Raw genomic sequence first — 11,043 nt, 5'->3', positions numbered from 1 at the left:
GCGGCGGTTTCTCCACAGAGAGCGTGGCATTGCCCCCTCAGTGCACTGCACCTAGAATATTAAAATCTGAGGCGGCTTGGAGCTTGTTAATACGTTTTTAAAGGAGTGGGGGGACCTGGAGATTTCCGGACAGCAAATGAAAGCAAAACTTCGTCAATGACTTCTGAAAGTGAAGCTCTTGCCTCATCCAAGGCCTGTTTGGGGATGAGGGGTGGGGGAAGTGGTAAGAGGTGTTATTTCAAAAGATCTGGCTTTATTAAGACATTAGGAAAAAAATTCCCTTGGTAGTATGTGTTCTCACACTGCTGACTAGAATTCTATAAAACATTCATGCTCCAAAAGCTGTAACAGAGAGCATCCCCCTATGCACACCCAAAGCGAGGCCTCAGCGGCAGGTTTCTGCCCTGGAAGGGCCATGAGAACCCAAACACTGCTCCTGGAAAGAACCTGCTCTAGCCTTGCTCACCAACTCCCAAGTTCCGGGTCCACGCCCATAAGTGCCATGGGGGTGGGGTGGGGTTAGGGGGTGGGTTCCCTTCACCCAGCTGAGCTCCAGAGCCCTCCAGGGAACCCTGTCACAGGGTCAGGAGGGAAGAGTAAACCCTAGCCAACTCTGCCTTGGACCGTAAGGGGGAGTAAAAGTAGGTTCGACAGCGTTGTGGTCCTAACTCTCTCGCAGAGCAGGGGAGAGGTCTAAGGTCCACTTACAGGCCAAGAAACTTCTGAGCAGCCCTCCCCTGCCCTTGACCCCCACATCAGCTCTCCACACCTCTCTGCAGCCTTGCCAGTCTGGCAAGTTCCCACCTGCAGTCAATAAAGCAGGTGGTCCCCAGACCCAGCCCCACTTGCAACCAAGCCTACCCCAGTCCCCGCTTATGTCCGTCCGTGCAGCACCAACCATCCACAAGCTCATAAGAGCTGCTGGGAACGCCCAAGATGCCCTGTCCTCTCCCTGCCCACCCCAGCCCACACAGAGCCTGACCCTCCGCATTTACAAAAGCAAGGCAGTGGCTTGGTTTTAGGAAATAAACCTAAACCGCTTAATAATGGACCTTAAAAGTTTCCACCTTCACCTCCCCATTCTAATAATAATTGGAGTGGAAATTAATTGGCGGGTTCTCTTGCACTTAAGACATCTGTCAAGTAACCAGACACGTGGGTTTTGCTAAATTCTTTTATTTTTTGTTTAAATTTTCACTTCAATTTTAATTCTTGAAGAACAGCCTTGACAACATATATCGCACTCATTATAAGAAGCAAAGGGTTATATCAAAAATTATTAGTATAGAATCACAGGAAATCTGGTTTGGAACCAGAAAAAAATACAAAACAGATATAGATACATAGACACAGGACAATTTTTTTATAATTATTTGGAAAATGTTATTTTCCCCTAATTCTTGTTTCCTTTTTTATGTGCATACGATGTTTAAATTTTACAAAAAAATGAAAATAAAGACTAGTATTTTACAAAATGAATAACAATGTTTGGGGCGTGTGTGTGTGTGTGTGTGTGTGTGTGTGTTTCTACATAGAATTCAGTCCACTTCCATGTGTTGTTTTCTGTACAGAATATATCCACATCCGTCCACAATAAATCCTGGAAGGTCCATTAGTCTCCTTCTGTTTTATTAAAATTTTCATGGTCCTCTCTTCCAATTTTTTTTTTTCCTTTTCTCACCAGACACAAGGTCCTTTTTCTTTCCTTTCCAACATGTTCACAGATCTGATCCTAAAGAGAGTCTCTTTTTCTCCTGGTTTGCAGCTCGGGTTGCATTTCTGCAGGGTGGGCTGCTCCTGTCGGCCCGGCCCACCTCCCCCCTGCCTGGCTGCACCCTGCAACAGCCGCCTGATGTCCCCGCAGCTTTGGAGTCCATGGCCCCCGCCGGTCCAGTGAGTCTCTAGGGGGGCGGGGGCAGGTGGGGAGCGCCCAAGGTCTAGGAGCACTGGATGGACATGTAAGGCCAGTTGAAGCTGCTCCCAGACAGTAACATATCCCGGATGAGAGTTTCGATGGGGGTTTTACCTACCAAACGAACGAAGAAGAGCTGCTCGATGACCGAGGAGGACACGGTGCGCAGGGAGGGCAGTCGCAGTAGGAGTTTGCCGAAGCGGCTGGGCTGGTTAGGGTACTGGCTCCGCACGTACTCCTCCAGTGCGCACTGAGACTTCTCCTGCAGGCTCTCAATGTGGGCGGCGTCGGACAGGCCACAGGCATCTGCCCGTGCGGCCACAAGAAGGGCAGAAGAGGGGAGGGGACACACAGGTTAGTGAACAGCAAAGGCACAAACAAACCCTCAGAAATGTTTTTAAGTTGATAAGAGGGAAGAAAGGAAATCGAAGGGAAAAGGGAAAAAAATCCTCTTCTCTCTACCTCCCCATTCCTTCTTCACTATTCCCTCCTCTCTGCCCCCAACACCAATAAAAATAAATCACACCCCCACCAAGCCTAGGGGAGCAGGAGACAGAAGCACACAAGGGCAGAGAGGCAGCAACCTCTCCAGTCCCTTTGTTTTTTCCTCTTTCACCTTTGGATTAAATAATGTACGATGTTGGAGCCATGTTTGCTGTGCGGAGCAACCTGTCCTCCGCCTGGAGGGGAGCATCGTTCCTCTGTGCTCATTAAAGGGAGGACTTTTGCCCCTTTTGCCCCTGATTTTGGGGTGTTCAGAAGCCCTGAAGAAATACGTAGCTTGGGGGCAGTTTTTACAGGCTTCTTGGAGTCCTCCCTCTCAAACCCAAATGACCCCAACCAAAATCTTCAAGGAGAACCTAGACTGTCTAGTGAATAAACACCTGGGAGGGGTAAGGAGTCATGGGCTGGCAGTGCGTGGACTCAGATCGAGCCCATGCTTTAGCAATACAGGATTTGAGATCCGCTATCTATGCGACCAAGAACTCTGCAGCAAGCCTCGGTGAGGGTGTACACTTCTATCTGTGCTTTTGATCAAGTAATTGAAAATTGGTCACATCTCTGTAAGCTGTATAATAATCAGAAGGAATATGGCTCAGTTACTCCAGGCTGTGGAAAGGAGACATCTTCAACGATCAGACACAAAGCTGGGGTGGAGGCAGCTGCTGTTGCTGCTTCCAAACTGGGAGGTGGGGAGTTGAGTGGGGGAACTGGGGAGATAGGCTTCCTGTCAGAGGACCAAGGGGGGAAAAGGCACTTACACACAATGACAGCATCTTAAAAGCTGTGTGTTTATCTCATATCAACCAAGGCTCTTCATGTTCTCCTAAAAATATTTCAAGACAGTAGTTTATACTATATAAACTAACTAAAGGCAAAGAAATGGAAGAGAAGGTGGAATCAGAAGAATGAAGTGAAAGCTTCCTCTCTTAGTTCAAACACCCATGTTATTTCTTATATTAATAATAAATATTTAAAAAACAGAAAGATCACAGAGGAGCCCTTAGCCAGTCAGGAGGTTGACTAGAGATCAAAGGCAGAGTGCGCTAATATATAGATCTGGGGAGAAATTCATGAATGGCGATGCCCCCGAAAGGACATTATATAATTGTGAGTGGGCAAGTGTGACCCCAAGAAGTCCTACCAAATGATTCAAAGTGAAACCCGTGTCTGCTGAGTTTCTGAGCTTTATGTCTTTGTATTTCAAGAACTGGGATTTACAAAGCACTCTAACACCTTCATCTACAAGGCAATGGCCTTGAGCAAAAATACAAATAAAACTAGTGCTAATTCAAGGACTTCTAAGGGGGGGGGGGTCTCCTTTGACCCTGGATCCAGAATGCGTTCCTCTCAGATGTCTAATTACTCCCGCCAGCCACCCGGGTGCATCCACACTGGCCTGACCTGGGAAGCCAGTGAGATTTTATGGCTAGCAGGGCGAGGCAGGGGCACTTTAGGGCTCCACTACTCAGGGGAGGGGAAGCTGAGGTCTGCCCTTGGCCTTACTGGCTAACCTGGCCCTGCTGACTGGCCACCACGCACACTCATATTTACATATATCTTGCTTTACATGCATTATCTGCCCATTATGGCACAGGATCCCTTTCAGCCTCAGACAATGTAGTATGAAAAGGACCCACTGATACCCCAGCAGATTTTTTTTAAAGACCCATATGGCATCCCCTCAGGTCTGTAAAATATTTATCTGATATGCACAATTAGGGCCCCCGGAGTGCAACGACACTACCCTTCTCCCAGCTAGGCCAGTCCAAGGGAGAGAAGCCGGGGAAGGGCTTGCCTGGGCCCTGGGCTGGCTGCTTGGATTTCTTTCCTCCTTTGAAGGCAGAATGCCTGCAGCGGGGGGCCTGGCTGCCAGGTGCCAGCCGGACAGCTCTGTGGCCTCCCTCCAGCAGGAGTCCCACTTCAGGTCTGGATTCCCACTCTAGATATCCATCCCCACTCTGGATATTCCTGCAACAGGAGTCCCCCAACTATGGACAGAGAGTATGAGCTCTCAAATCGATTGGGTGACTGTGGCAGCAAAGCGAGGTGAGCAGGGGGTGTAATGAAGTACATATTTACATTCCATGAGATATACCCGAGATCAGAAAAGGAGGGAGAATATACAGAATTCATGCCTCACTTTTTATGTGGTAGTGTCAATGCAGGAACCTTCAATATTTCTTCTATAGTATATGGACAAGAAATTATGTAAATAAATAACCATTACTGCTCAGGCCCTCCCGGCTTAGCCTTTGTAGTGCAGAGAATGTATTTCATGGTGTGCATTCAAAAGAGTTTAGTGTTCAGGAAATATAGATGTAATCAGCTGCCATAACTAGAAATCAAAGTTATTATTGTGCTGAAAATGGATTTATTGTATTTATGTTAACTAGATGGCTCCTTTCAGAGGAGGTCCCATTTATTTGAGGGAATATTTAGGTGTATGAATTAATGAATTTTTTAAAAAAGTAAGTTCAGGTCATGACCTAGTCCTTGGATGCTTTCCAGAATATTAAGGATTAAGCATACCATCCGGAGGCCAAATGTGAAAACCACCGCAGGGAACCCCCGTGCCAGCTTCAAATACTTAGCCGGAGCAAACCTCGTTGGACAATATGTCTAAAACTGTCTTTTCCATCATTCAAAGTTTGCTTAAAAGTTGGATGACTTTGAGAAGGCTTCCCATGAATTCCCTTCTGGCTAGCAATCAAAACAAGTTTAGTCAAAAGTGGAAATGTGTTGTATGGAGAAGGGGGGTGAATTACTACTGACAGCTCCATTTCCATTTTCAGATATTCTGTTTGCAATTTTCTAACAAAATAATGTTATTGTTCACTTCTCAGCCTCCCCTGCACCTTGAAGATGTAGTTGGGAAACTTCTCCGGGAAAACTTTTTAAAAAGGAACACTTTTCACGGGGATGTTTTAGGATGGAAAGTTGAAAGAAAGGCATGAATAATTCCACCATCTTCCCTGCGGCCAGCACAGCCCATGCCTCTCTCTGGGAAAGGCCGGAGATCAGAAAAGTCAAGGGAGTTCAAAGAACCTAAGTAGGGGACACGGGAAAGGGAAGAAAGACCTTTCCTGAGAAGACCTCTGTCCAGCTCCAAGTCACATTTCTGCTTCAAGACACCTCACTGGATGAGATTTTAAAACCCCAGCTTCCCTGACACTGGCTTGCTTCCTGATTAATTTGGCTAAAGAGCCGGGTAGTCGAGAGCCAGCCAGGCCCCAGGCCTGCCAGAGCGAAAGCAGCCCGGTCGCTGCTTCCCAGGCTCTTTGTCACTTTTGAAAAACACGTTTCCATCAAGAAGACTTATTAAGATAAAATGCATTCAAACACTGAGGAGGCTATTCAATAAATCTTCCATTTGTTTTAAGGTTTGCACTTTATCCTCTTGCAAAGAAGAACTCCCTCTCCCACGAGCAGACCTGCATTTGCACTGAAAGTAAAAGGGGGGCAGTCCAAGTCCACGGCTCTGGCCACCCTGCATACAAATGAGATGCTCTTGTCTAAATAAATTATCTGCTGTTCAGATCGATATTAATACTACATTTGCTACATTACAATATTGTGCAAATTTAAGAGTCATTTTAATACAATGTAAATACGATTCTTCACGCATGAAAGCCAGGAAATATTGATAGATTATACCATTGCTTACTGTTCAACAAGGCCTTGGGAAAAGGGTTTTGCCATCTCTGCCCGGGAATGGTTTTAATTTGGCCTTTGGAGGTCCTGGCTCTAGGATAGATTTATTAGGATGGTTTATTTGTTCTCTGAATGGAGGAATTAAAAACAATAGTGCCAATAATGGGACTAAAACTGCAGCTAACCCTACTCACAGTGGGCAAGGCCCCGGGACCCAATCTGAGCAGCTCTGTTCCCCCACCAGCCTCCTTTCTGGCTTTGTTTATATTTCCCCCCATTACCTGCTGTCCCGGGTGTTTATATGTTTCCCTCTTGCAGGTTACAATAATAAAAAGCGGGCACTGTTCTCAGAGGCTCTGACTAGAGCCTTCAAAGGCAACGTTAATGCACTTTCCTGGAAGTTAATTTGAACCATCTATCATAAGAGAAATTGTTAACATGCATGTTACCACCACCTACATTTAATTTGATATTTTTAAGGCACTCTGTTAAATTTCCAATGTTCGTGTGTTTTGCGTGGATAGGAAATTTATCTCTGGGGCGGGAATCCTCCCATACTTGCGGGTTCTACAGTATTCCTTTTGTTTTTTATCTTTCTTGTTTAGATTGAATCCGTTTTTTACGACCCTCAATAACCTCAGCAACTGCAAACATGAATGGTTTCCGATAAGGGAAAATCAGGCAGCAATAAAGCGGGATTATTTATGATTTATTTGCGCGTATTCTTCTCTTTCCACCTCTGTGTGTGTCTCTCTGTGTCGGGAAACACATCCAGGGAGCGTGCCACACAGAGGAGAAAGCCACATTCCCACGTTCTCTTCCTTCCCTCTCCTCCCCCAGAAACACTAAACGTTGGCGCACACCACACGCACACACATGCACACCGCACACACGCGCAGCCAGACCGTCCCCACGCCCCCCCCCAACCCCTGCACACACACAAGACGCGCACCCGCCGCCGCCGCCGCCGCCCCGCGTGGGGGTCCGGGCCCCCAGGCCGGGCCGCCCGCCGCCCGCCTCCCAGCCGCCTCGGCTCCCGCACCGCCGCGCTCCCAAGATGGCAGCGGCGCCTCGGGCCGTGTCCGGGCGCTGGGGCCGCAAGTCCCCGCCAGGCCGCAGGTCGGGCTCCGGCCCGCGGGGCCCGCGCGGCGACGCGGCGTAGGAGGCCGGGCCGGGCGGAGCGCGGCCTGCAGTCGTCCCCGGCGCGGCCTGCCCTCCCGGCGACCACAGCCTCACCTGACGTGAACAGCACGATGGCTTTGAGGCAGCTGTATTCGGCCGAGTCGACGTGCAGCGCCTTGAGCTTCTCCACCTGCTCCTGGAAGATGCGGATGTGGTCCATGAAGGCCACGACGCGGTCGGCGGACATGGGCGAGGCGTGCAGGCCGGCGGCGGCCAGCAGCGGCGCCACGTGCAGCGGCATGGAGCACTGGGCCGCGTTGAGCACGAACAGCTCGCTCCAGGTGAGGCGCAGCAGGGACACTTGGTCGGTGATCTGCAGATCCGGGAAGAAGGGGATGTTTCGGGCCCACTCGACGGCGCTGAAGAGCAGGCGCGCGGCCAGCTCGCAGATGTTCTCGATGCCCATGATGTTGTTGGGCTGCATGCATTGGCTGCCGTAGCGCGACGTGGGGTAGGGTTCCGCGCGCAGCAGCAGCGAGATGTAGCCGGACAGGTAGCAGTGGCCGTTGAGGGGGTCCCCGTTGGTGAGTGCGTACTGGCCTGGATTGGGTTGGGTTGGAGGCATTCTTCCTCGCTGAACCGCTGACAAAAAGAAAGAGAGAAAAGAGGCAATGTGCATCCAGGGGGCTTGCGAACATCGGCGCGCCGCAGCGCACCCGACACAATGCGGAGCCTCTTCCTACAGCCACACGCGCCCGGCGCATCTTCTCTCGCGCTCGCTCTCACTCACAGCCCACACCGGGAGGAAGTCAGGGGTGAGGGCCTCCAGCTCCGCGGCTCAATATGCCCAGCCATCGCCTGCGCCCCTGGCCACCCTAGCCCTGCCAGAACTAGGCCTGATCTCAGGGCCCCCAGCCCGGCATGGCCAAGAAAGTGCCACCCAACCCCTCCACCACCAAGGTGTAACACACCGGTTAATGAAATCCCACTCACCCCTCCAGAAGGAAACAAATCAGAGTAAAACAGAAACAAACAAAAAAGAGCAGGCGAAATCAAAGGAAGGTTGTGGTTCTAGGCAAACGCCTAGCGCCTCTTCATTTGCGAGCAAGCAGTGTTTTGCTCAAAATGTTTCCATATTCTCTCAAAATGCTATAGAATTATCCTTAAAATAGATACAAGTTACATAACCATTTACAACTTTTGAATAGAAAACAAGTATCCTGCACCCCTCCCCTGCCCCCTCCTCCCCTTCGCCCCACACAAAGTTCACTGTTAAAAGCAACAGAAAATTGAAAAATTTCAAGAAAAAGTAGAACTTACAGTAGCCAAACATTATTGAAAAAGTGGGAAATATAATTAATGTCTGTCCTGTGAGGTGCCACTGCAACCTGCAGCCAGCTTTTACCCAGTGAATGCACGAGCTTGCAACTGCAAAAACACTGGATTCATTAACCATCTGAATGCAAAACGTAAGCATGCTTTGAGTTCTTAAAGCTGACCAAAGTTTTTTTTTTTTTTTAATGTGTATGTTTTACTTCAACAGTGCCAGCGTTTTAAATTGCCATGTAAACAAAGACAACTTTAGGAAAAGTTAGGGCTACTGAACTCTCCCCCCAACAAATTAATATAGATATGTCCATGTACACATAGCTGTCTTATTTCAGGTTGTGCACTATTTTCTTAAATTTGCTTTGATTCTAATTTTAATGCAAGTCCCAATGCAATTTAAGCTCTTGAAACATAACAGCTAGAATACTTTTTTTTCTAATTATAGTTTTGAACTTGGCAGTTATTTTTCAATTAAATGAGAGCACAATTCAGTTTTTTTTTTTTTTTTCAGATGCCTACAAAAATCTCCCTGGAGCTAGAAATGAAGTCGTCATATTTGCCTGCTCCTTGAGATCTGAAGGAATTCAATTTCTTTTTTTTGTGGCATATAAAATATAATTTTAAAGTCAATTACAAGAAGGAGTAATCTGCATTCTGCAAAATTGACTGGTTCGCTAATTTGACTATAAGACATCTTTAATGATTGTCAGGAGATAAACTTTAACTATAAACGGCTAAATATATTTATAAGAAAAGTGCTGCATCTCTTGCCACATGAACATGAAGCATATCTAAATACAACATCAAAAGTTGTGTTAAAAGAAACCAAACCCATACAACACAGGGATTAAATGAAGTGGAAGCTCATGCCAGCTGCAGTCTATGCATTATAGCCAAATCAGAAGGATCGGTAAATGCCGTTGTAAATTGTAATTTGTATGCAGTATTTAAGCAGAGGGTGGAGTTTGATGAAGAAATAAAACGAGTATCATGCTTTTAAAAAAATGACACAACTATGAAAGGACGGTTCAGTCACAAACTTTCCTTTCAAAGTAGAGGGGTGAAAACAAGGCCACAGCTCTGGAGGAGGCGGCCCCAGCTCGGTGAAGAGGAGAGGGAACCAGTGAACAGGCCAGAAGCCCCCCTTCCCCCCTAATTAGACCTACAAGTGCAATAAATCTCACTCCTCTTTTTCCAAGCTAAGCTTCCAAAAGGATGATGCAGCAATGCATCTATGGTTCAGGGTACTCCAGTCCCCAGCCCTCCCCAATTTTAAATAAAGGGTATGAAGAGGTGGAAGGGAAAGTGGAATGAAAAACACAGAAGAGTTTTCTGGGGGAAATCAGCACCCCTCCCCAAGTTCATGCCAGCACAGCCCCCAAGCATCCTCACGCACACGCGGGAAAGAGACACACACCGAGCACATCCAAGACAGAGGAAGTAAGGGATTTTAAGCCACAGCTCACGATCCCAGGGACACAATCCTGAGCAGGCAGCAGGAGGGGTGGAGGAGCCAGGGAGAGGAGCGCAGGCCGGGAGGGGGAGGCAGCGGCAGCGAGCTGGGGTGGGGGGGGGGGGTGCCGCCGGGGGAGGAAGGCAGCGGGGACAGGGGAAGCTGGGACGGGGCCGGGACCGCAGGAGCTCCAGCCCCATACAGCAGCCACCCCCGCGAGAGAAAGAAAGAGGGTCGGGGAGGCGGGCGAAGCTCAGGGAAAGAAGCAGAGAAGAAATATTCACCTTCCCGCCTCATGCCCACTTTGAGGCACTTCTTGAGGCGGCAGTATTGGCACTGGTTGCGGTGGTGCTGGTCGATGGGACAGTTCCTGTTGGCACGGCATGTGTAAGTTAAGTTCCTGCGGACGCTCCTCTTGAAGAAACTTTTGCAGCCCTCGCAGGTGAATTGGCCGTAGTGCTTGCCGCTCGACTTGTCCCCGCACACCACGCACTCGATGTGCTGCTGGCTCTGGCCCGAGCCGGGCGGGCCCTGGCCCTTGTCCCCTGCCGTGCCGGGGGTGGCGGGCGCTCCGGGCTGGCCCGGGGTCTGCGGCGTGTGCGGCGCACCCGAGCCCGCCTGCTGCTGCTGCTCGCCGCCGCCGCCGCCGCCGCCGCGGGCCGCTTGCGCTGCGGGGTTGGGGCCGCCGGGGTTGCCCCCGGCCACGTCGTCCTGCGGATCTCGCCAGCTGCTAACTACCATTGCCATATCTTTGGGCCCGGGGAGCGCTGGGGGGAGCCGAGCTGCTCGCCGAGGGCCGCGGGGCGCGCGAGCGCGCTGGGAGGGGAAGGGGAAGGGGAAGGGGGGAGGGGGAGGGGGCGGGGGGCCCGCCGGGCGCCCCGGGGTCGCGGGAGCCGAGCCCGAGCCGGGCACCGGCCGCTGCCTCCGCCGCCGCCGCCGCTGCCGCCGCTACTGCCTCGGCCGCCCCGCTGCTGCTGCGCGCCCGCCCGCCCTGCTGGCGTTTTGTTGTGGTTCCTGCTGTTTTCTTTCTCTCTTTTTGCAGCCCCCCCAGGCTCTCTGGCTCCCCCCCCAA

General features: G+C 50.1%; 1 protein-coding gene across 1 annotated transcript; it reads right to left on the bottom strand.

The window, feature by feature from the left end:
* Positions 1-1,160: 1,160 nt before the first annotated feature.
* On the bottom strand, positions 1,161-10,786 carry NR2F1 (nuclear receptor subfamily 2 group F member 1). Its single transcript, XM_059418233.1, has 3 exons — positions 10,256-10,786; positions 7,304-7,831; positions 1,161-2,218 (listed from the first exon to the last, which is right to left on the bottom strand). The coding sequence occupies exons 1-3, from the start codon at positions 10,716-10,718 to the stop codon at positions 1,938-1,940; spliced, it is 1,272 nt and encodes a 423-aa protein (XP_059274216.1). The 5' UTR covers positions 10,719-10,786; the 3' UTR covers positions 1,161-1,937.
* Positions 10,787-11,043: the final 257 nt, after the last annotated feature.

Source organism: Mustela nigripes, chromosome 12 (assembly GCF_022355385.1).
Source record: "Mustela nigripes isolate SB6536 chromosome 12, MUSNIG.SB6536, whole genome shotgun sequence".
Lineage (NCBI taxonomy): Eukaryota > Metazoa > Chordata > Mammalia > Carnivora > Mustelidae > Mustela > Mustela nigripes.
Note: the sequence above shows the minus strand (reverse complement) of the source record. Positions and strands in the feature narration are given on the sequence as shown.

Bases quoted from the DNA above. Each gene is read 5' to 3' on its own strand.
- NR2F1 (XM_059418233.1), bottom strand. From the start codon at position 10,718: ATGGCAATGGTAGTTAGCAGCTGGCGAGATCCGCAGGACGACGTGGCC. The intron at 7,832-10,255 runs GTGAATATTTCT...TCTTTTTGTCAG, and splicing joins AGTGGGCATGAGGCGGGAAG to CGGTTCAGCGAGGAAGAATG. The intron at 2,219-7,303 runs GTGAGGCTGTGG...CCGCACGGGCAG, and splicing joins CATCGTGCTGTTCACGTCAG to ATGCCTGTGGCCTGTCCGAC.